Source organism: Phocoena sinus, chromosome 20 (assembly GCF_008692025.1).
Source record: "Phocoena sinus isolate mPhoSin1 chromosome 20, mPhoSin1.pri, whole genome shotgun sequence".
Lineage (NCBI taxonomy): Eukaryota > Metazoa > Chordata > Mammalia > Artiodactyla > Phocoenidae > Phocoena > Phocoena sinus.
The window spans coordinates 33518992-33544393 of record NC_045782.1 but is presented as its reverse complement, the minus strand read 5'-3'; the positions used below and the strand labels follow the sequence as shown (position 1 = coordinate 33544393).

General features: G+C 40.1%; 1 protein-coding gene across 1 annotated transcript in view; it reads right to left on the bottom strand.

Annotated features, from left to right (window-relative positions):
• Positions 1-1263: 1263 nt before the first annotated feature.
• The window catches only part of LOC116746169 (leucine-rich repeat-containing protein 37A2-like), a 43317-nt gene continuing 19178 nt past the window's right edge, over positions 1264-25402 (bottom strand). Inside the window, exons 6-12 of the mRNA XM_032617471.1 lie at positions 21802-21873; positions 21184-21258; positions 11752-11870; positions 9450-9728; positions 7927-9182; positions 7430-7566; positions 1264-1399 (exon numbers count right to left, since the gene is read on the bottom strand). Coding sequence (XP_032473362.1) covers positions 1264-1399; positions 7430-7566; positions 7927-9182; positions 9450-9728; positions 11752-11870; positions 21184-21258; positions 21802-21873 — 2074 coding nt within the window. The remainder of the gene's footprint in view (positions 1400-7429; positions 7567-7926; positions 9183-9449; positions 9729-11751; positions 11871-21183; positions 21259-21801; positions 21874-25402) is intronic.

Sequence of the window (25402 nt, the reverse complement as noted above, 5' to 3'; positions counted from 1 at the left end):
TGGAATCGTGCAGCCCGGGGCCTGTGCTGGGTGAGGCAGGACGTGGGTAGGTTTGGTGCTGGGCTGAGCTGCAGGGAGCCGAGCAGCACACAGCTGACCCGCAGTGGGGTCAGGAGAGGCCAGGGCCTGAGGAGGGCCGTCTTGGGCAATGGCTGCTCTCACACGTTCTTCTTTACCCTGTCTTTTTGGCACCTCCCGGCTAGTTATCCAAGGGTTGGGATTTTTTTTTAAAGAAAAAAAACAACCAAATGGGAATTTTCCACCAGCTTGAAATGGTGGAGAACCCCCTACCAAGACAGGGTACACATTTGTACCTGAGTTTGAGAACTTGGGAGAAAAGTCAGGCCTTGGCTCCACAGTGGAGGGAGGCCCAGTGATCCAAATATTCTCGCATCCCCAGTGACCGTACGTGAGGGGCCAGAAGTAGATGATCCTCCGTGGGCAGGAGGTCGAGCATGTTGTAAATAACTGGTACTTGATGAACCAGGAGAGAGAGGGCACCAGAATAAATTGTTATTTGATTTAATGATCTATGCCCCTTGAGGATGGTATGTTTTCCAGTTCCCAGGGACTGATGATACTGGGGAAACAAGGGAGGGAAGCCCCTCTTCATCCTTCTACTCATCCTCCTTTGCCCCCATTTCCTCTTGTGGAAGTACTGGCTACAATGAGGGATTCTAGTTTCAGCCCTGCTTCTTCTTGCAGGCCCTTGTTGTTGGTATGTAAATATTCAACTATTTACATTTTAATTCCTTCACCACATGATTAAACTTGGTTATACATTTTAATATACATTTTAATATAAAATATGTATTTTTACAGGCAGTGCTGAGAAGCCAATGTAAGAAGTAATAAAAAAAAAAAAAGAAAGAAGAAAATAACATTTGCAGGTGGCTTGAGGCAGAACAGGGCTCACTCTGCGGCAATCTCGTGTGCTAACTTTCCTCACCCGCCTCTTCATCGATCCAATCGGCAGCCAGAAGCTTCTCTGCGTGGGCTTTGATGACTTCCCTGGGGTAAGAAGAGTAATGCCAAGGCTTTTACTTTTGAAAGGAACAAATACAGTTTTCCTTATTTCCTCATTTTAGATGAGAATTTTATACTGTCCCCTATCATTTACCCTGCATCCTTATAGAATATCTCATTCTCATCAGAAGACTCCCTGTCGTGTAGCTTTTGTGCCATGTTTTCCATGCGTGTGGCGTTGAGGGGCCTATACGTATCCCTAAGCCAAAGTGGCCGCCTTCTCCCGAAAGAGCCCTCCTAGAACACAGAAAGGGAAATATTAATTCTGCATCTCCCCTGCTTTCTCTGGCCACAGTTCTTTATCCTCCTCAAATTTACCTGACTTTCACTTTCCCCTGAGCTTCTCTTACACAGCAGAAATCGAAAAAAGCCCCTTGGAGGAAAACACACACAGTTAGTGTTACATGTCATTTTTCACCTCTCTCACAATGTGTTATCTCTGGTCTTATTAGGACTAAACGGGTACCTCAGTCCATAATCACAATGAACAAAATCACCACAGGCCCGGGATCTTGAAAATCATTCCACGTGTGCTGGCCTTCCAGAAGTTCTCTGTGTCTGTCCAAAATGGCCCTCCAGTGTCTCCGGGAGACCATTGCATGTGGCTTAGCATGGAGTATAGGCAGGATTTTCAGCCCCGTTCACCCTGCCTGGCCCTTGGCCAAGTGCCCTCGTGCGATGAAAACACTGCACAACGGCGCTGGGCAGAAACACGTTACTCTCTAGATGCGCTTCACACCAGTCCGCTTCGGACTTGGTCGCACATGCAGCCTTTGCTGGGGGTGTGGGTGTGGGGAGAAGGTGCTTTTACTGTCCTGGCTGCTCTATCCTATAAGTTGAATCACACCCAGTAAACACCTGAAACCAACGAGCAAAGTTATCTATACCTCTCTGACTTTCACACTGCAGGGTGTCACTGAGGGGTCAGTGAATTGTGAAATCAGTTTAAAGGCCATGACCAGCAGGGAAACACAAAATACTCTTTTTGAATACAAATAGAATAGAAAAAAAATCAGAGTGCCCAATAAGTGTGTTTCAGAAACTACTTTTGTCCATATAGTATGTGTCTACTGAATTGTGACATAAAACGTAGCTCACAGCCCAAGCACAGTGTGATCAGTAGAGAAGTCCTCAGTGGAAAGGGACCCTCTTCTTTTTGATAATCACTAGCAGTATGACCATGGGGCAAGATATTTTCCCTTTCTCTTTCTCCAGTTCCTTATTCTAAAAGGATGAGACAAACTACAGTCTAAAGTTTCTCCCGGTTAAAATTCTATGAGGTTTGGATAAAGGGAATAGAGAGTAGGGGCCTGAAAAACAGTAGGATGAGAAGGGAAGTTTTCTTGCCAGTTTACAGAAGAGACTGATATGTTCTACCTTTCGTCAGCTTTGAGTGAGGCCAGCCCCTAAATCCCCAACCATGTGGCCCTCCCGACCCCAGAGACTCCTAGAAGGCCTCTGGTCTGGCCTGATGCCTAGGAACCAGGCGTCAGGCCAGCAGGAACAGGTACAACCAAAACCCCTGCCCGTCCACCCTCTTTCCTTGAAGGACTAGTGAAAGCAGATGACTCTGTGCCAGTCCTGTTCTAACTCAGCTTGGGCTGGGGAGCTAATTCTGCTGATACATAAATTAGGGTAAACCATTAGGGTAATTAAACATTCTTCCTGCCTTTAGTGAGGAAATTGAAATAGATGAGTGCTAAGTTCTCCTCTAGTCGTAAAATTCTGCTTTCAAAGACCAATATTTACCTTCTGCTTCTTCTTTTATCCTCCCCTCTTGCAGTTTTATGAGAATAAGTCTGTTTTGAAAGAAAACATGATCGTGATTATCCATTACAACGATTTCCAAATCCTTATTCATTCCTTTTTTACTTTAAATCTTATCTACCCAGTGAGATGATAACTTTTTTAAGGAAAGGAATTCTACCCTGTTTAAAAATCCTTTGACTCTTCCTCAGCACCTAACTTAGGGTCTTGCATGCAGCCCGCGATATATTTTATTAACTGTTTTAGATAACGTTCAACAGATAATTCCTGATAAAAACTCTTAGAAGTAGGAAAAGAAAATAAAAGTATCTAGCAGAAACCTAAGCTTTGTTTTTGTTTTTTGTTTGTTTGTTTTTGCGGTACGCTGGCCTACTCACTGTTGTGGCCTCTCCCGTTGCGGAGCACAGGCTCCGGACGCGCAGGCTCAGCGGCCATGGCTCATGGGCCCAGCCGCTCCGCGGCATGTGGGATCTTCCCGGACTGGGGCACGAACCCGTGTCCCCTGCACCGGCAGGCAGACTCTCAACCACTGCACCACCAGGGAAGCCCCTAAACTTTGTTTTAAAGTCAAGAACAAGAGTAGGATGCCCATGATCACTGCTACTACTGATCATTGTGGAGGAGGTCTTCATCAGTAAGATAAGAAAAATGAAGTATTGGAAAGAAAGAGACAAACATATTTGCATATGAAATGAGGGACCTAAAAAGACCAAAAGAATCAACCAAAATTTTATTGGAAGTAACGTGAGGAAGATGGCTCCATACAAAATCAAGAGATCAACATATAAGCCTCAATAGCTTTCCCATATAACACAAATAACTAACTAAAAAACAGAAGAAACATCCCACTTACTATATCCATAAGAATGCATAAAGTACCTAGGAATAAACTTAACCAAAAATTTGTAAGACCTATGTGATGAAAATATTAAAACTTTTCTGAAGGACCTTAAGAAGAAATACTTACATGGCATGAGATACCATCCTCTTAGAATGTTGTAAAGAGGTCAGTTCTCCTCAAATTAACCTACAAATTCAATGCAATCCATTTATATCCAAAATAATTTTTAAATAAAACCTAGCCAGCTGACACTTGGTAGGGAATATATGTAAGAATAGTTGTGAAATGTATGAAAAAGAAGGTCAAAGAGTAGGACCTTGCCCTACCAGATATAAAATATGTTATAGAGCAACTAGAATTAAGCAGTGTGATACTGGTACTGGTACAGGACAAGATAACTGGATCACAAAATAGAGTCCAGATGAAGATAGTATATTAGACCAGGGAAGAAAGAATAAACCATTCAGTGAAAGATTTGAAAACAACTAGATCTTCATGTAGGGGGAAAAAGTTAGATCCCCTACCTCAAACACACTAAAAAAGAAATACAACAAATTCTAGACAGATTATAAAGGTACTTGAAGAAAATATTAGAGATGATTTTTACGTCATGAGGTGACAAAGGCCTCGCTAACAAAACCCACCCCACATGAGCCATGAGGAGAGGACAGGCAGATATGGTGGCAGACTGTCAACACACCTACTCTTCACAGCCCTTGCCCCCTTTTCCCCTTGACTCTTTGTCTTCTTCTTGTTGACTTATGAAACTCTTGGGAGTTCCCTAGTGGACCAGTGGTAAGGGCTTGGCGTTTTCACTGCTGTGGCCTGAGGTTCAATCCCTGGTCAGGGAACTAAGATCCCGCAAGCTGCAGAGCATGGTCAAACCCCGCCACCCCCAAACAAACAAACAACTCTTCATAGTAAAGAAATACTGGCTTTCATTGAATTTCAGTGTTTCGAATCTTTCCAGTGTTTTTGTCTCTAAGGAGACACGACAAAAGAGTGGAGTAGGGAGCACAAGCTTTGCAGTCGGGTGAAACTTGCTTCTGCTTTTGGTTTGGCCACTGGGGCCTTACATTGGTCTCCTTCATCTATGAAGGAGGGATAGTAATATCATCCTTACAGGACTGTGGGCATTAAATCAGACAATATATGGAAAACGCTTCATCTTATGCTTGGCATGAATCAGTGCTAAGCTGGTGTCACAGACAAGATGGTGGAATATATCAAAGGCTCTGCTTGTGGCATCAGGCTCTGAAGGCTCTTTCGCACCATAAGATTATAAAAATATTGCTTTTATTTTCTTCTAATACCTTTATGTGGTCTTTCTTCACATTTATGGAAATATGTTTATTTAAGATGAAAAATGGGGATCTGCTATTATTTACCCCCCAAAGAGTTAGGCAGCTATTCTATCACCATTAATTCATTTTTTTCCACTGATTCAAATATTAAAACATGACATTTCAAAAGTCTTAAGAAAACATGGGTCTATTGCTGGACTCTATGCTACTTCAAATAAATATTCGGCTGCATTATTCCTCACTGTGGAATTGACATAATGCCTCATCTCTCTTCCGTTGAACCCCATTATTGTCTACCATAGGAAGAACACTGCATGGCCCCTGTCCTCAAAAAGCTTATCATATAAGCGGGGAGAGGAAATAACGGTTAGGACTCCTCGCTTTCACTGCCGAGGGTACAGGTTCAATCCCTACTTGGGGAACAAAGATCCCACAGGCCAAAACAAAACAAAACAAATGCAAGGTTAAACTACATAGAAGTTAAAAACAATAAAAAGGGGACTTTCCAGAAATTCTAAAAAAGCAAAAGGCCATATGCCACCTGGAGATGTAGAGGGTACAGTCTGGGCAATGGCCAATGACTAGCAAGCTGATCCCATGCCAGTCCCCAGCCTCCTGGCTCAGAAATCATACTCTTCCTCACCAAGAGAGAACTCACGTCTTCCTGTTGTGGCCGTCTCACTTTATCAATATCACAGGATTGATCAAAAATCAGAATGCCAAATTATTACTTGACAATGAGAAATACATCTGTTCTACACACAGGGCATCCGTGTCTACACGATGAGAGAATTACCTTCTGTGGGACAGGACTCCGTGGCACACTAAAGCACAATCAAACAATCGAAGGCTACTTAGTGAGAACAGAATTAGAAAAGGAATCAGCTGAATCGAGAATTTAATGGGAAGGCCTGAGGTAGCTGGATCCGTCCATCTCCTCAACAGGCGCAGCCTGGCTAGTGGGCCTGACTCTTCAGTTATGCTGCCTAAGGTGCCCTCTCTACTCTCGGGCAATGTGAGGATGGGCACTGCCCATGTTGGTCTCTCCTCATCTTTTCTATGCTTTCACTACTGACCAACCCTTCTGCAGACAGACACATTTCTCTTTAGAAGTTTGTATATCATGTCAGGTTTTATTCAAGTCTGCTAGGCCAGAAAGCCATTGGTCCTTACACATCTCTGCTCAGCTCCGTGATGTGCTAACCTTGGTGTTTCTCTCTTGGGGGGCTGCCTTTTAAAAAACTGCTTACCACTTTTTTGAGTTCTGAGGGGAGGGGACTGCTTTGCTATGGCCCCTAAGAAATGGTGACAAACCTCACAGGACTAGGATCAGGAGGGCTGGAGTATTCAGGGAAGTCTTTATGAAGAAAGATATCTGAACTTGAGTTGGCTTTTCAGAGATTCATAGGACTTCCACAGGCAAAGCAAAATAAAGGAATTTTAGATGGGCAAAGGCACAGACCAAAGTAGGAATGGGTATGGTGTAACTAGCGTATAGTGAAGAGCTGCTTTGGCTGGAATGGAGGGAGGCCATTACAAGAGAAAAGGTCAATAAAGCAGGTTGGATTCGTAGGGCAGAATCAAGATTGTCAGCTTATTAAAACCACTCTTTTAGTGTTAGCAACTGCCTGTGGGGAAAAGTAATAAACCACTGTGTAACTGAACAAAAGGTAGACAGGCTACCTCCAGGAATAGGCTACTATAAATATGACATACTTTAGGGTAGCCTGCTGCAGAATTTTACTTGCAGTGGTTTAATGGAACCTATCTACACAATTCCTAGTACACCGGAGAAGAAAGATGCTAAGTAAACCTAAGGAATTGATAAGATCACACTTTTATCTTTTAGGAATGTCCTTTTACCGCTCCCAGGGTGACTAATAGCTCCACGACTTTGGAGATCGTATACCTCTCATCATTTCAGCCAACAAGGAAAGAAATCAAAAGTAGAATGAGAGTGACTGGTGAGTACATCAAATCAGCATAGTGTTTGGAGTTGAAGGAATTTTACTATCACGTCAACTCTGGCCTTCTTATAAACCTAACTTGTCAAAATAGTCCAATGGCTTGTTATCATGGATCCAATTCCATAGAGATTTCCTGGGAGTGCAGTTCCTTTAAAAATCCTGTGGGGACTTCCCTGGTGGCGCAGTGATTAAGAATCCGCCTGCCAGCGCAGGGGACATGGGTTCGATCCCTGGTCTGGGAAGGTCCCACATGCTGCGGAGCAACTAAGTCCGTGCGCCACAACTCCTGAGCCTATGCGCCAAGAGCCCGTACTCCACAACAAGAGAAGCCACCTCAATGAGAAGCCCGTGCACCACAATGAAGCCCCAACGCAGCCAAAAAAAAAAAAAAAAAAAAAACCCCACAAAAAAACATCTAGGAATATACTTTTCAGTAAAAGAACAAAGTGTATGTCAGTCCTCATGACTAAAGAGAAGAATCAAGTAGTAGTAGGTGGAAAGGTGGATTTAATTCTCAGTTTGTGGGTTCTGAATCTGAATTAATTATTGTCCTTACCTCAATGAGACAGAGAATTGTAACCCAAATCGTCACTACTACAGATACGGATATTGCCAAGATGAGTTTGTTGTTATAGCCATATCCTGGAACTTCTTTTGGGAGCTAAAAAAATAACAATTTTTTAAAAACAAGGAGATAGAAGGGATGAAAACTTACTGTTCTTAAACCTATTCTAAACAATAGCTAACTATTCTTAAACTACTATAAATTTAATGTTATTAATCTTATCATTAGCATTTTCTTCTACAATTTATTTATCTTGTGTTATGCCTTTTCTCGTCTACCCTAGGAAGAGTGGCACACTGTCTAAATGAGCAAAGTGGGAGATCACTGTCTTAGCCCGTTTCATGGCTGAAGATAAGATACAGACTAGGAGCCCGTGGCATTCCTGCTTGGGCACGTTAATGGCGTGTCCTAAACTGAGTAAAAGTCCAGCTCCCATGTGTCGGGGGTTATCCTCACCTCACTTGACTCCTGCCCTTTCTGCTCACTCTGGGCTTCTGTGCTCTCACTGATATAGCTGTCAGCTTTCCACCGGTCCGTATACCATTCCGCTTCGGACACATTTGCTTCCTGCTGCTTGCTGAGAAGCTTCAACAGGAGGCCTGTTCTAGAGACGAGGTTGGCACAGGCCAGCTGCACGTGGGTCTCCGAGCAGTTCATCTTTAAAGCCTGGATAACATGAGAAATGAGCCTTCGCACGTCATTGTTGGGGATGAGGGACCGTAGCTGCTGGTTTAGCTGAGTTTCAACTTGATCACCCGGGGATGTGAGCCCTGGGAAAGCGAAGCCTGTGGGCTTAGAGGATAATTCAGTGCCCGTGTTGTGGTCCTCCCATCGTGTTTGGTTGGTGTGTTGAACAGTCGGCATACTGTTGTCTGCAGCAACAGTAGAAGGTGCAGGGGACACGTTCCTATGGGTAGTGTTTCCAGGGCCGGTTCCTCCTGGCAGAGTAGAGCTTCCTGGAGAAATAATTTGTTCAGAAACATTGTGTGCAGTATTGTTTCCTGAAGTAGTGTTTTCTGTAGAAGGGTCTGAAAGAGAAAATAATTCTTTTTCCTGAGAAGTCACTTCTCCTGAAGATGAAAGAGCCTCTCGTGGAGGGGAATTTATGAGACTCCTCAGTACCGAGAACGGAGGGCTTGCAAGCATAATTCTATTGAGTGAACTTTTCTTTCTGAACTTTCGACTCCTTTTGCCTTTGGGTTTTCTGTGGACCCGATGAGACCTAATTTTATGGAAGATGTATTTTTTTCCAGTATGTGAGATTAGTTCGAAGTCCTTAATATTTCTAACACTAGCCTTCGCATCCTCTAAAACATGAATAGTGTTGGCTAAGTCTTTTGATCTGCTTTTAACCTCAGACGGGGATTTTGGAGGGATGGAGGCAGAAGGCCTGCCCTTGAAGGACTGTTTCAGGGAAGAGGAGCCTGCTGCCTTGTGTTCCTTTAGGAATGCAGACTCTGCGTTGGAGGACTTTCCCACCAGCTTCCTGGGACTCTGCACCATGAGAAGCTGTTTCAGCTTTCTTGGGGATGGCCTCCTGAGGCTTCTTTCTTCGGCAGTGTTCGCCTCAGATGGCTGGGCATTCTGTTTCCCCCTGACGCTCTCATCTCCCACTGCTTTGAGGTGCATTTTCTGTATGCCCCTTGGGCCCTTGAGGACCCTGTTTGCTCTCAGCAGCCTTTCCTCTGTACTCTCAATCTTTGCTAGGCTGTCTTTCTGTGGTTGGGCAGTTTGCAGTTTCTTTTGAAAGATGTAGCGATGAAACATGGCACTTGAAATGTTGGAATGCCTACGCGTGGCAGGTTTTTCTTCCTTTTTAACCTCATCAACTTTTTCTTGAGTTTCTGCAGCTAACAAATTTTCTGCAAAATGGAGTTTCCTCGATTTGTTTTTATTAGTTGAATTCTTGGCTACAGGTTTAACAGAACGGCTCCTTGTATTGCCTTTCAGAAGGCCCTGCGGCATATCTCCATCTGGTGTATTTGAGAAAAGAAGTTGAATGAATGGTAATAATGCTGATTCCACATCTCCTAGATTTCCCTTTGGGATATAGGGCAGTATGTAATTTAGTGCACTGATAATATCACTTTTATTATTAAAGTCCAGCTGCTCATTCATGAAGCCTGACAAGCTGACAGCACTGTTCTCTGACGACGCCCTCTCGGACTCAATAGTCAGCTCAGGGGTGGTGTTCTTCTTGCGGGCTTGTAACACCTTCATCAACGATCCTTCTGCATTCCCTATAGATGTTTCTTCATCTGTCAAAAAAGAAGGGACTGTTTTTGATCATCGAAAACTAATGGGACAGCTTTTTGTCAGTCCACAGCCAAATGAATTAGGAATCAGTCAAAGTTTGAGTGCCACTGAGGAGAAAAAGAAACCCGCACTTAAGCCTATGACTGGCAACAACAAAATATGAAAAAGATATCTCTTGAAAAAGTGGCTATCTACTGAGAAAATTCTGTAGCGTGAAATATAGTAACTATATTCAGGATTACTCCACTGGTTCCCAGGGGCCAGTACTCAAGGAAAGGCAAGGCTGGAAGACAAATATTCCCCTACTCAGCTGGACTCTCTGCAGATCTACTGTGACTCCTCACATTCACATACCCCATCCTGTCCTGCCTCAGAGGCAGGGGAGGGTGAGGCTTCCTCTCTCCACCCCCTCAGTGTGCTTGTGGTCTTGCTGCTATCACAGATGACCACGACAACAACCGCCACTAACAGGTCGTCATCTGGACATGTCCTTCTCCACCCGCCCACCGAGTCCTTTGCTCAGTCCCTGCTTCCATATATCCCAGCGCCCATAACAGAAGGCTCTATACAGAAAAGAACACTATGTCTGCCCTGGCTCTTTGCTAAAATTTGGGCGGGATCTGGGGTATAAATTAAGAGATTTGCCAGATTATGTGCCAATGTGGAATGTTCAACAAATCAATGGAATAATACTTGAGGTCTTCAACTGCAGAAGGGAACAAGCAACTTCTCTCAGCTGGCTACTTTGCTTTCATTTCATTTTACTTCTAACATTTCCAGCTTTACTTGGAGAACCATCCAAAGCTTCTGACTGTGTGAAGGTAATGTGTACCATTGTGTAGCTGGGCTTCTCTTCCAAAAGGATTAAAAGTAGTTTTGGTGAGGGTCAAAGGAGGAGGGGAGGGTCATGAGAAAGGAGGAGCATGGGCTTGCAGAGAGCCCCAAACTGGGGACAGGAGATCGGGGCACTAGGGTCATAGCACTTAACACCTCTCATCTTGTTTTTTCTCACCTGTAAAAGGAGATTAAAAATGCCTTTTCTGCCCACATCTGGGGGAGAAGGGAGTAATATAATTAGTAAAAAAAAGTTGTCTGGGGGAGTTCCCTGGTGGTCTGGTGGTTAGGACACGGCACTTTCCCTGCTGTGGCCTGGGTTCAATCCCTGGTTGGGAAACTAAGATCCCACAAGCTGTGTGGCACGGCCAGAAAAAAAAAAAAAACGTGTTGAAAAATCAGCAATATTGTCTTTATATAAGTAGCAAAGTGTTATTTGTAGGATGTGCTCTAGATCACTGAAAGAGACTTGTATTCAAGCTACCTGGGCATGAAAGCACATTTTGGAAGTCATCAAGTTAGTGCCAATAAATCTAATATATAGAAAAATAGTTGAAACCCCCTGAGTGTTTTGTGGATAGAAAAGCTTGAGATTCAGAGCAAGCTCAGAGCTAGACAGTCTAAGAATAAACTAGTTCTCCCATCCATTAGAAGGGCTAGGTAGCAGCTTCTGGTTATGGAACCAGAAAATCTCAGGCTCCAAATAGGACATAAAACAGCATCACCTGTACTCTTTATAAAACTGCAGAAACACACAAAATAAACAAAAATATATTTACACCTCTCCTATGAGACAAAGAGTACCTGAGACTTAATGTATATAAATCAGTTTACAAAATGTGATGCGCTATATGAATAAGTTCTCATTTGCAGAGAGCACAGCATAGGATATGTGGTCATTGATGTGAATTCCCTTCCCCCTTCCATTCCTTTCTCTCGTTCCTTTATGTATGCGGATCAGTTACATTATTAAGCTAACAAGGTACCTGAGCTCTTATTAGCTTAATAATGTAACCAAGAATCTGATTTTTAGCAAGGGGGTGGTTCTTAGAAACTTAGGGAGCTGGAACTCTGAATGAATGAATTAAAATAATGCAATTACATCATTAATTTTAACATTTATCATCCTTGATTAAAAATAAAAATTAAAAAATTAAATTAAAAATTTATTATCCCACAATTGAGACTCACCACAGCGTGTCATGTCTGTCAGGCATTCACTGTCACAACGCAGCTTGAGTGTCTTACAGACAACCTCAATAGTATCTTTAAATTGGCAGAGGCAGCAGGCCATGCGGCTAGGTAAGATCCTATAAATGGAAACATTGGTAATTAAATTTGTGATAAAAGAGTTACTTGAGTAGGTAGAAGGGGTAGTCCAAGGCCACCACAGACCAGTGCAAAAAGGAGTTCTTGGGGCTCATGGGCTGGAGAAAAGGATAGATGTCGGTTGGCCAATTGCTGCTCTTGACTGTTGTAAATAAATATAGAGGAGGAGAGAGGTGCCCAACAGAAGGATTAGGATGGCAGTAGGTATGGCATTCCTAGAAAAAAGGGAATAGGGATTAGAATTGGGTGACATTGATCTGTAATTTGGTTCAGAAGTATCTCCTTACAACCCAAAAGCCTTTGGGTTGAGAGTACACAGGAAGAAGGCAGACTTCTAAGAAGAGTCTGAGTAAGGCCGCACCTTCTGGAGTCCCTTTCTCAGGTCCTATTTGTCAGTAGTAATATATTAGAAATTATTCTCGTAATAAAACAGCGTCATTTGGTTAAACAATAACAGAGATCACATTGGCCAAATCTAGACAAAAGGAACATTCCAAAGAATAACATGATCATTATAATAAGGTATAACATAGTTAATTTTAAAAAAAGCACATGAGCTCATAATGATACTTCAAATGAAAAGTGGGGGAGCTCTTCTTTATAGAATCATGTCAGCTAATAAATGCAAAAGGAATGATAGATCAGGAAAGTGTCATTTTGCAACTATCAATGTAATAATCGATTCGGACAAGGATCATCATTGATGCACAGCTGGGTGAAGAGTTGTTTGAAAGTAGGATCTCCACTGATCCCAAAGCATGGCACCTCATATGATTGATCAATTACCAAGGGGAAAAATAACTTCACAATGGAGAGATATGGAAGATACCACCTTAATCAAGTGATCAAACTTAGCACTGGGCCACCTGAAGTGATGAAGTATGAAGAACACATCCCCTATATAGTATTCTTCCCCAAAACGTTTACCTTGAATCAAATGAGGAAACAGACGAATCCAGATTATGGGGCAATTTACAAGACAACTGGCTTAGACTCTTCAAAAATGCCAATGTCATAAAAGACCAAAAAAAAATAGTAGGGAAATATTCTAGATTAAAGGAAACAAAGATATGACATGCAATGACTAATCTTTAATTGGACCCTGTATCAAAATAAAACAGACTTACAGAATGTTATTGGCTACTGGCCAAGATGAAGTAACAAGGACCAATTTAACCTCCCACCTGAAACAATGAAAGCATCAGGCAGAACATATGAAACAACAGTTTTCAAGAAACTGGACCTCAGGCAATACAGTTCAGTGATCCCCAGGAGATGGAAAATGAATGAAGTGATACGTATAATAGCCCTAACTTACTTCTCTGAGAGAGTTTCCAGGTCATGGTACAGGGAAGAGAAGTCCAGGCCGAGACTGGTGTACGCCCTGACTGAGGAAATGGAGCTGAGGGTCTGTGAAAACCAAGGTAACTAGAGTTCACAAAGCAGAGTATCAGAGAGAAAAGAAGTGCACAGACAAAGAACTCTGGAGGTATGCAGAGGGATCTCTTGAGAATTCAACACAGTATTGGTCAGTACATTTGTGTGAGGAATTACTTGATGCCAGGAAAAGAACCACAAGAAAGGATTAATAATACGAAGAACTGGATATCACACAGGGTTGTAGGAACAGTACCTCTTCCTACAAGTCAGACTGGAAGACCTCATGATACTCAGAAAGGACTTGTCTCAGTAGTTGCAAATAATGAGCTCCAGACTAAAGGCTATGTGGACTCCCACCCAGCGAATCTTAACAGCTAGACGTAAAAGATTAAACTGTTTTGAGTAACTTAATTTCACACAAAACAAAGCCCAAGCATTTTACAGGTATATAAATATATATAGCACACAATAAACTAAACTCACAACATCTGTTATCATATGAAAAATGGCCAAGCATGCAAAGACGTAGGAAAATATGAGCCATACTGAGGAGAAAAGGCAACCAATCAAAACTAACCCATAATCTACGCAGATGTTAGAATTGGTAGAAAAGAACATTTAAAAAGGTATTACACATGGGGCTCTCCTGAGCCTGCGCATCCGGAGTCTGTGGTCCACCACGAGAAAGGCCACAACAGTGAGCGGCCCGTGTACCACAAAAAAAAAAAAAAAAAAAGTTATTATACATGAAGAGAAGTTATTAGAACTGTATTTCAGTTGTTAAGAAACCCAGACACTGAACTGAAACACAAAATGTTAAGTAGAGGCATGGAAAATGTAAAACAGACCCAAATTGAGCTTCTAGAGATTAAAAACAATGTCTAAATGAAAAAGACATTGAAAGAGGTTAATGGCAGATTAGACACTGCAGAAGAAAGGGTCAGTGAACATTAAGGTATAGTAATAGAAGCTATTCAAAATGAAACAAAACGTGTAACAAAACAAAACAACAACACAAATGAATAGAGCATCAGCAAATTGTGCAACAACTTCAAGTGGTCTAATACATGTGTACTTAGAGTCCATGAAGGAGAGGAGAAATACAAAAATTTGAAGAAATAATACCCCAAATTTTTCTACATTAGTAAACACTATAAACACACAAAGTGGGCTTCCCTGGTGGCGCAGTGGTTGAGAGTCCGCCTGCCGATGCAGGGGACGTGGGTTCGTGCCCCGGTCTTGGAGGATCCCGCATGCTGTGGAGCGGCTTGGCCCATGAGCCATGGCCGCTGGGCCTGCGTGTCCAGAGCCTGTGCTCCGCAACTTGAGAGGCTGCAGCGGTGAGAGGCCCGCGTACCGCAAAAAACAAACAAAAAACCACATAAAGTCAAGAAGATCAATGAACTTTAAGCATAAGAAACATGGACAAAACTACACCAAGGCACAAAAAATAATCAAATTGCTCAAAACCAGCAATAAAGAGAAAAATTTAAAAGCAGCCAGAGGAAAAAACTATACACTACATACAGAGGAAGAAAGATAACAATGACAGCAGAATTCTTGTTGGAAACAATGTAAACGAGAACTCAGTGGAATAACATCTTTAAAGTAGTGAATTGAATTCTATCAAGCTAGAATTCTGTACCCACATCTGTCAAAACAAAAGCAAAATAAAGACTATCTCAGACATACAAAAGCTGAAAGAACTCATTACTAGTAAACTTTCACTATAAGAAATGTTAAAAGAAGTATTTTTAAGCAGAAGGAAAATGACACCAGATTGGAATATGGATCTACACAAAAGATTAAGAATACTGGAATTGGGACTTCCCTGGTGGTTCAGTGGTTAAGAATCTGCCTGCCAACGCAGGGGACACGGGTTCAATCCTTGGTCAAGGAAGATCCCACATGCTGCAGAACAACTAAGCCCGTACACCACAACTACTGAGCCTGCACTCTAGAGCCTGTGTGCCACAACTACTGAAGCCCACGCACCTAGAGACTGTGCTCTGCAACAAGAGAAGCCATCCAATGAGAAGCCGGTGCACCACAACGAAGGGTAGCCCCTGCTCGCCGCAACTAGAAAAAGCCCAGGCAAAGCAAAAAAGACTCAACGCAGCAAAAAAATAACTTAAAAAAATACTTTAAAAAAATTTTTAAAGGATTTTAGTCAATCAGTATATGTCTCTGACCACAATGGAATTAAATTAGAAATTAAAAATGCTGAAAAAGCTCCAAATATTTGGAAACTAAACAACACAATTCTGAGTAACTTTGTGGTCAAAGAAGAAATCAAAAGGGAAATCAAAAACTATTTTGAACTCACTGAAACTGAAAACATATTATGTCAATATGTGGGATATTGCTAATGCTGTACTTAGCTTCCTCAACTTCCATCTTAAACTGGAAAAACGAGAGCAAATTAATCACAGAGTAAGAGAAGAAAGAACACAATAAAGATCAAAGTAGAAATAAATAAACTGCAAAATAGAAAAGTACTATAAATATTAAAAGGACAATAAGAGAATATTATAGAATACTTTATACCAATAAATTCAAGATGAAATGGACAAATTCCTTGAAAGACATGCACTACTAAAGTTTATTCAAGAATAAAGATATTAAAGAAATTGGATGTGCAGTTTAAAACCTTCCAACAAAGAAAGCTTCAAGTCCAGGTGGCTTAACTGATAAATTCTACCGAACACTTAAGGAATAAAATAATGCCAATTGTACACAAACTCTACCAGAAACTTGAAGAGAAGGGAATACTTCCCAACTTATTTATAAGGCCAACTTTCACTATACCAAGATTAGACAATGACATTACAAGAAAACTATAGACCAATATCTCTCATGAATTCAGAGGCAAAAATTCTTAACAAAATTTTAGCATATCAAATCCAATAATATGTAAAAAGATGATACATCATGACCAAGTGGGGTTTATCTCAAGAATGAAAGGTTGCTTTAATATTTGAAAATCAACTTACCCAACTTAGTACACTAAAAAAGAAAAATCAGGACATCTCTGGTGGGGCAGTGGTTAAGAATCCACCTGCCGGTGCAGGGGACATGGGTTTGAACCCTGGTCTGGGAAGATCCCACATGCCACGGAGCAACTAAGCCTGTGCACCACAGCTACTGAGCCTGTGCTCTAGAGCCCGTGACCCACAACTACTGAGCCCATGTGCCACAACTAGTGAAGCCCGTGCACCTAGAGCCAGTGCTCTGCAACAAGCGAAGCCACCGCAATGAGAAGCCTGCATACTGCAACGAAGAGTAGTCCCTGCTCGCCACAACTAGAGAAAGCCTGCGTGCAGCAAAGAAGACCCAATGCAGCCAAAAATAAGTAAACAAATTAAGAAAAGAAAAGAAGGGGAAAATCACATAGTCATTGCAATAGATGCAGGAAAAGAATGAAAGAATCTAACATCCATTCCAGATTAAAGAAAAGAACAGCCCTCATTAGACTAGGAAAGGAAGGAGACTTCCTCAACTTGATAAATGACTTCTACAAAATACCTAACATCATATTTAATGGTGAAGGACAAAATACTTTCTCTCCAGGATCAGGACAAAGGCAAGGATGTCTGCTCTCATTACTTCTATTTGACATTGCACTGAAGGTTCTAGCCAGTGCAATAGGGCAACAAAAAGAAAAGAGATATTCAGAATGGAAAGGAAGAAGTAAATCTATCTTTATTTGCAGATAACATGATTATGTAGAAAACCTGATAGAATCTACTAAAATACTACTGGAACTAACAAATGAGTTTATCAAGTTTGCAGGGTACACGATCAACATACAAAAAGATTAATTTATATCAACAAACAATCAGAGATCAAAGTTTTAAAATACCACGTATAATAGAATCAAACATATAAAATATTTAGAATAAATCTGACGAAAGATGTAAAAGACTTGCACACTGAAAACTGTAAAATGTTGCTGGGGGAAATTAAGGAAGACCTAAATAAATGGAGAGATATAAAGTATTCATGGATCAGAAGATTCAATATTGTTGAGACATCAATTCTCCCCAAATCGATTTATAGATCAAAATCCCAGTAGGCTTTTCTATAGAAATTGACAAGCTAATTCTAGAATTCATATGGAAATAAAATTTAGAATAACTAAAACAACTTTGAAAAAGAACAAAGTTGAAGAACTAACAGTAACTGATTTCAAGGCTTATGAAGCTACACCTTTAAGACATTGTGATAGTAGTGTAAAGATAGACAAAAAGATCAAAGGAACAGAATAGAAAGAAGAGAGATGTGGAGAACTGACTTTCAGGTTCAAAAGTATTTAAGTGGAGAAACGATAGTCTTTTCAACAAATGATACTGGAAAAATTGAATATCCAGGTGAAAAAGAAAAAAAAAAAAGAACTTCCATCCAAACCATATACAGAAATGAACTCAAATTGGTTCAAAGATCTAAATGTAAAACATAAAACTTCTAGAACAAAACAGATGAGGGCTTCCCTGGTGGCGCAGTGGTTGAGAGTCGGCCTGCCGATGCAGGGGACACGGGTTCGTGCCCCAGTCCGGGAAGATCCCACATGCCGCAGAGCAGCTGGGCCCCTGAGCCTGCGCATCCGGAGCCTGTGCTCCGCAGCGGAAGAGGCCACAACAGTGAGAGGCCGGTGTACCACAAAAAAAAAAAAACAAAAAAAGAAAACAGGTGAAAAATCTTATGACCTTGAGTTAGGCAAGATTTCTTAGATACAACACCAAAAGCATAATCCATAAAAGAATAAAATAGATAAATTAGACACCATCAAAATTAAAAATTTCTGCCCTGCAAAAGACACTCCTGAGAGAATGAAAAGATGAGTCACAGAATGGGAGAAAATTCTTAGCAACTTACATATAGGATAAAGGACTAATTTCCAGAATATATAAAGAACTCTCAAAACTTGAGAAAAATATAGATAAAAGATTCAAAGATATACAGATGGAAAATAAGGATATGAAAAGATGTTTGACATGATTAATCATTAGGGATGCTACAGTGAGATACAACTACACACCTATTAAACTATGTAAAATTAAAAATACTGAGCATAGCAAATGTTGGCCGCAACGTGAAGAAAATGCAGCTCTCATACACTGCTGGTAGAGATGTAAAATGATCAAACCACTATGGAAAATAGGTATTCTTTAAAAACTTAAACATGCACTTACCAATGATCCAACCATTCTACTTGCAGGTATTTACCCAAGAGAAATGGAAGTATACATCCATACAAAGACTTGTACACAAATATTCATAGCAACTTTATCTGTAATAGACAAAGACTGAAACAACCCAAATGTCCATCAATGGTGAATAGATAAACGGTGGTACATCCATATAATGGAATAGTATTCAGCAGTAAACAGAAATGAATTACTGATATAGACAACAATATGGATGAAGATTAAAATAATCATGCTGAGTTAGAAGCCAGTTAGAAAAAAGTATACCCTGTATGATTCCATCCACATACAATTCTAGAAAATGCAGACAGAAAGCAGATCAATGGCTGCATGGCAACAGGGAAGGGCGAGGAACGATGGGAAGGAAGAATTACCAAGAGACATTAAGAAACTTTCTGAGGTGATGGGCATTTTGATTTTGGTGATGTCTTCATGGTGTGTATGTATGTGTGTGTGTGAACACAGATTACTGTATGTCAATTATACCTCAAAAAGCTGTTAAAAGAAATGATATTATATGAGAGAGACAATTGGGGAAATTTAAATAGCAAATCTTTATTAAGTAATATTATTGTGTAGGAATTTAATTTATTTAGTACTCTGTGTGAACAGTATTGCCGTTACATAGGGAAATAATTTTTAATATCCAGAGAGGAGGGCATCTAGCTGACAAGACAGGGATCGCAATTGTGGCAGATGCTGTGGGAGGCTGAGGAAGATGAGGCTAGAGCAGTGACCAACGTGTGACGGCATGGTGAAGACAGTCATTGGTCAGCTGACCTGACAAAGACGGTTGGAACAGACTGCTAAATGCAGGGCCCTTTCCGCATACTAATCTCATGCAATCCCCTCAACTAGCCTGGGCATAACAGAAAGTTTCTATTAGCTTCGCATATTGTAAGGGGGATGGCACAATTTAAGGTGCAGTAAGTTGTGTAATAAACTGTCACAAGAGGGTCCTACAGAAATAGTTTTTTAAACTGCAAAAAAAATATGAAACTTGACCCTTCCCTCACAACATATATGAAAATTAACACAAAATGAATCATAGACCTAAGTGTAACTATACAACTTCTGGAAGAAAACATAGGAGAAAATCTTTGTCATTATGGGTTAGACAATGGGGTCTCAGAGAAAGATTTCTTAGATAAGACACAAAAAAGTACAAACCATCTAAGAAAAATTGCTAAGGGACTTCCCTGGTGGTTAAGACTCCGAGTTCCCAATGCAGGGGGCCCGGGTTCGATCCCTGGCCAGGGAACTAGATCCCACATGCATGCCGCAACTAAGAGTTCACATGCCACAACTAAGAAGACCATGAGCCACAACTAATGAGCCCGTCTGCCGCAACTAAGACCCAGCACAACCAAATAAATTAAATAAATATGAAAAAAAAGAAAAATTGCTAAATTAGAGTTCATCAAAAATTTAACACTTCTAGTCTTCAGAGACACTTTAATATAATGAAGATAAGTCACAATCTGGGGGAAGATATTTACTAAACACATATTTGAGAGAAAGGACTTTTTCCATTGCTTTTTTTTTTTTTTTTGGTACGCGGGCCTCTCACTGCTGTGGCCTCTCCCGTTTAGGAGCACAGGCTCCGGACGCTCAGGCTCAGCGGCCATGGCTCACGAGCCCAGCCGCTCCGCGGCATGTGGGGTCTTCCCGGACTGGGGCACGAACCCGCATCCCCTGCATCGGCAGGCGGACTCTCAACCGCTGCGCCACCAGGGAAGCCCTCCATTGCTTTTTATATAAAGCACTCCTAAATCTCAATAACAATATCCAATTAAAAATGGATTTGAACAGACACTTCATTTTAAAATATATTTGCACATGAATAGACCCTCAACATCATCAGCTATTACAGAAACGCAAAATGTGGCAAAAACCATGAGATGCAACTACACACCTACTAGAAAGGCTAAAATTTTTTTTTTTAAATATAAGAATCAGGTGAAGATGTGGAGCAACTGCAACACTCATAGACTGCCAGTGGGGAAGCAAACTGGCACAGGCACTTTAGAAAACAGTCTAGCAGTTTCTTAAAAAGTTAAATATGCAGTTAGCATATGATGAAGCAATCCCACCCTTAGGGATTTTACCCCAAAGAAATGAAAACATATGCTCGCACAAAACATATGTTCAGACACACATGTGACTGTTTTCAGAGGCTTTGTTCATAATAGCCAAAAAACTAGAAAAAACTCAAATGTTCATCAAATGACGAATGCGTAAACAAACCGTGTATCCAGTCAACTAGAATACTGCTCAGCAATAAAAAGGAATGAACTACTGACAGGTGCAAAAAAACAGATGAATCTCCAAACAGATGGGCTAAGTGAAAGAAGCCAAAAACAAAAAGCTACATACCACATGATTTCATTCATAAAATATTCTGGAAAAGGCAACATTATACAGACAAAAATCAGATCGGTGGTTGCCAGGGGCTGGTAGAGAGAGGAGGATGGATTGACTACAGAGGGACATGAGCAGTCTTTTGAGAGTGCAGAAGTTTTCTTTACCTTAAATGTGGTGGTGGCTACAGAACTATACGTTTGTCAAAACACATCACACTGTATATTTAAAAATAGTGAATTTTGTTAAATGAAAATTATACATAAATAGACCTGACTTAAGAAAATAATAAAACAAACCTAAAAAAACAACTGAGTGAAAATAAATGTAAGAAAAATCAACTTACAGTTTTTCCAATTCAAGGGTCATCATGAGGATGCTTTCAATTGTTGTAAGTGACACTTGTGTTGTTCCCATGTCTCTGAAGGAGAAGCCCAAACAGGCGTGACAGAAAACCCAAAGACAAAAGTTCTAAACTTAAAAAGATACTTAACATGTGATTACTTCAATTCTGGCTTCTTACTTGCCATGGATGATAATCCAAAACAGCTCTTATTGAAGAAATTTAAGTTTGCATCATAAAATTAATGACCTTGGTGCTGAACAGTACAATCATTTTCTGTTATCCTAACTTCTCATTTTCAATTGCATCTACCTCTTTTGATCACTCTTTAAAAAAAATAATTTACCCCTTATTCCTTTTTTCTTTCTGGGATAAATAATATTCCTATATGCATCTACATGTTCCATATCTATATGTGTTCTTCAACACTGTTTTCATACTCTGGGGGCTGTCTTATCCATATATATTTTTTCTTAATCCTTTTCTTTGCCAATAACTCTTATTTTCAATAACCCAGTTAAAATCTAAATTATGACTTTTTAGCTAAAGTACTCAATCTTTGACGAAAGTAAAAAGGAGCAGAAATTATCTCATGAGCCACGAAACTGTTGCAATACTTACAAATACTTTAATGCTGGCAATTTAAAAAGATGAGAATCTTCAACTGTTGTCAAAGGATTACGATTGAGAATTCTGAAAAATGGAGTGGAATTAAAATTATCTGCATTTTCAATTACTTCCATGAAAGCTTATATTCATATAAGCTTATATTTTTTTGGTATGGAACTTGAAGGTTAAAAAAAAATCATTTTCTGTCTTTACCTATAAATCACCCTTAGAATCTGTAAAACACTCTTTCACTGGGAACTACCCAGGTTCTAGATGATAAAGTGGAGAAGAGAAGCAAGCAAACAAACAATAAAATAGAAAAAAAGTGGCCAGCAAAGAAAAAATATGCCAAAGAACTTTTTAGGTTAAAAACCCTCGAAGTGACTATGCTGGTAGGAAGCCCTTGCTCTGTAAAAAAGTACTATTTCTAGTGTCTTCCATAATTCAAGGTGTTTTTCTCTCATCTCTACAAATTTTTTAAAATTTCATGATTTAAACTACCCAGCTAAAGACAAAAATAGGGCTAATTCCTTGGTTCTGGAGCCAAAGAAGAAGAGATAAATCCAAGAGGAACTGGTGAAAGCCATACTCCCATCACATAGTCCCGTGTGTATTCTTGTATCATAGCCTTTGTTACTGTGTATGCAATCAGCTGTTTACTTGTCACTCTCCTAGATTGTCAGCAACTTGAGAGCAGAGGTCACACTTTATTGTCATTTTTATTCCTGTGACTGACATAGTGCCTAGTATTTACTAGTTATTTAATAAATGTTTACTGAATAAATAAATAACATTTTGTTTATATATCAATAAAATAAACAAATTAATTTTGGGGAACAAAATTTTATTCCAAAATCCTGGAATAGATTTTCTTCTCAGTTTTTTCTTTCTTTCTTTCTTTCTTTTTTTTTTTTTTTTTTTTTTTAATAAATTTATTTATTCATTTATTTATTTTTGACTGTGTTGGGTCTTCGTTTCTGTGCGAGGGCTTTCTCTAGTTGTGGCAAGCGGGGGCCACTCTTCATCGCGGTGCGCGGGCCTCTCACTGTCGCGGGCCTCACAGGCTCCAGACGCGCAGAGCTCAATATTTGTAGCTCACGGGCCCAGCTGCTCCGTGGCACGTGGGATCTTCCCAGACCAGGGCTTGAACCCGTGTCCCCTGCATTGGCAGGCAGACTCTCAACCACTGCGCCACCAGGGAAGCCCTCTTTTTTTTTTTTCTTAGTTCTTTAAAACAAATAAGGGGAGGAAAAAAACCCAAAAGAAACAGGAAGAAAAGAATATCTGACTTTAGGTTAACTCTACTCAAGAATTATTAGCGTAGTTTTGCAGAATATTATAAAGATAATTATCAAAACTAATATATTTTGGGTTGCCAGGCATCTGTGATCAGCACTTAACATTTAATCCTCACAGTAACCTTATGTGATATATATATTACACCATTGTACAAGTGAGGAAACTGAGGCACAGAGAAGTTACATAACTTGTTGTAAGTCATCAAGCTAGTAAGAAGCCGAGCTAGAATTTGAACTTAGTTCTGACTCTAAAGCCTGTGTTTAACCTGAATGAAAAGAAAAGGGGGGGGGGGGGTGTTAAAACATCTGTTACTTTAACCTTAATTTGCAGAGCACTAAATATAGAAATACCTTTTCAAACTTCATCTACCCATCTGGGAAAGCCTCTATGAGAATTATATTTTCTCTTTTTATTTATTTTTACCTTAATCATCTCTCATGAGAAATATTTAATTAGTGTATGGACATTGAGACTTTATAGATTTTTTTTTAAATTGCAGGAAAATCAGTAAAAATGATGGAGGAAGGACATCTGAAAATTCATCCCTCCATAGAAGCAAAAATAACAATAACTACAACAACAAAACTGGCAAAAATGGTCAGAATCAACTTCTGAACTCTGGAAATTTAACCAACATGCTGGCAGCAAATTGGGGAGCAATTTATTCAAAGAAAACAAATTAATTTGTGTAAGAAAAATGAGATCTGTGTTGCTTTAACTTGTCCTTGAACTTTGCTTTCCATGCCAGTGGTAGCCTTGAGAAACAGCCCACATCCCTGGTACCAGAAGGAGCAGCATGGACTGGGAGGTCCTTCAAAGCCTCATTCCCAAAGAACTGTCATTGTTTTACATGTCTGGTGGTCCCCTGGAAGACCTCACTTGAAAGGCTTGCCATTGAGCTGACTCAGAGCTGTCTAGTGAGAAAAGCCTCTCCTCAGGTGGCATTTCTGAAAAACATTTTCAAGCAAATATTTTAACATGGTGGTTGCATGAGGCAATGGATAAGAGTTGGGGGCAAAAAACAGCCCAACCGAAAAGCTTAAAAAGAAAAGCTGAGGAATGAAATGTCCACAGAGACTTTGAAATGTTCCAATGTATTCCTGGGAAACTGGAAGACCACAAGACATATTCCTGGGAATCTAGGAAAATAACTGTTAGCATTAATAAATGAGTTCAGCAAGGTTGTAGGATATAAGATCAATATTATTTCTACACACCAGCAATGAGTAATCCAGAAAAGAAATTAAGAAAACAATTCCACGTGTAACAGCATCAAAACAAATATAATACTTATGGAAAAATTTAACCAAGTAAGTGCAAGATTCACACTGAAAAGTACAAAACTGTTGAAAGAAATTGAAGAAGATCTAAATAAATATAAAGACATGCTGGATTCATGGACTGGAAGATAATCTTATTAAAATTTCACTAATTTCACTAATTTCCCAAATCGACCTATGGTTCCATTGCAATTCCTATCAAAATCCCAGCTGACTTCTTTCCAGAAACTGCCAAGCTAATTCTAAAATTCATATAGCAATTAAAGGAAACAGAATAAACCAAAACAATGTTGGTAAAGTACAAAGTGGGAGGACTCACACATCCTGGTTTCAAAACTCAGTCCAAAGCTACTGCAATCACAGCATGGTACTGGAATAAGAACAGACATGTAAATCAATGGAACAGAACTGACAGTATAGAAATAAACCCTCCAATTTATGGTCTATTGATTTTCAACAAGGGTGCCAAAACAATTCAATGTGGAAAGAACAGTCTTTTCAAATGATGCTGGGACAACTGTACATCCACACACAAAATAATGAAGCTGGAATCCTACACTTCACACCGTATATGAAAATTAACTCCAAATGGATCAAATATCCAAATGTAAGAGCTAAGGCTATAAAACTCCTAGAAGAAAACACAGGAGTAAATCTTTATGACCTCGCATTAGACAACAGTTTCTTAGATATGACACCAGAAGCACAAACAACCAAAGGAAAAATGGATGAGTTGGATTTCATAAAAATTAAAAAGGTTGTGCTTCCAAGGACACTATCAAGAAAGTGAGAAAACATACAGCATGGGAGAAAATACTACAGGTGGGAAGAATAAGATGCAGTTGGGAGAAGAAAAGTATAGTAGTTGCTAGGTGTGAAAATCTCAAAATTTTGAAGTATTACAAATAAAACAGCCACCCTGAATCACCCCAAAGGGCAGACCCAAGTTATTTTTGTTTTTAGCGTTTATGCCTTTGTAAATCTGAGAAGCAGCCAGGATTCTAGTACATAGCAAAAAGCGATGACAGCACCCT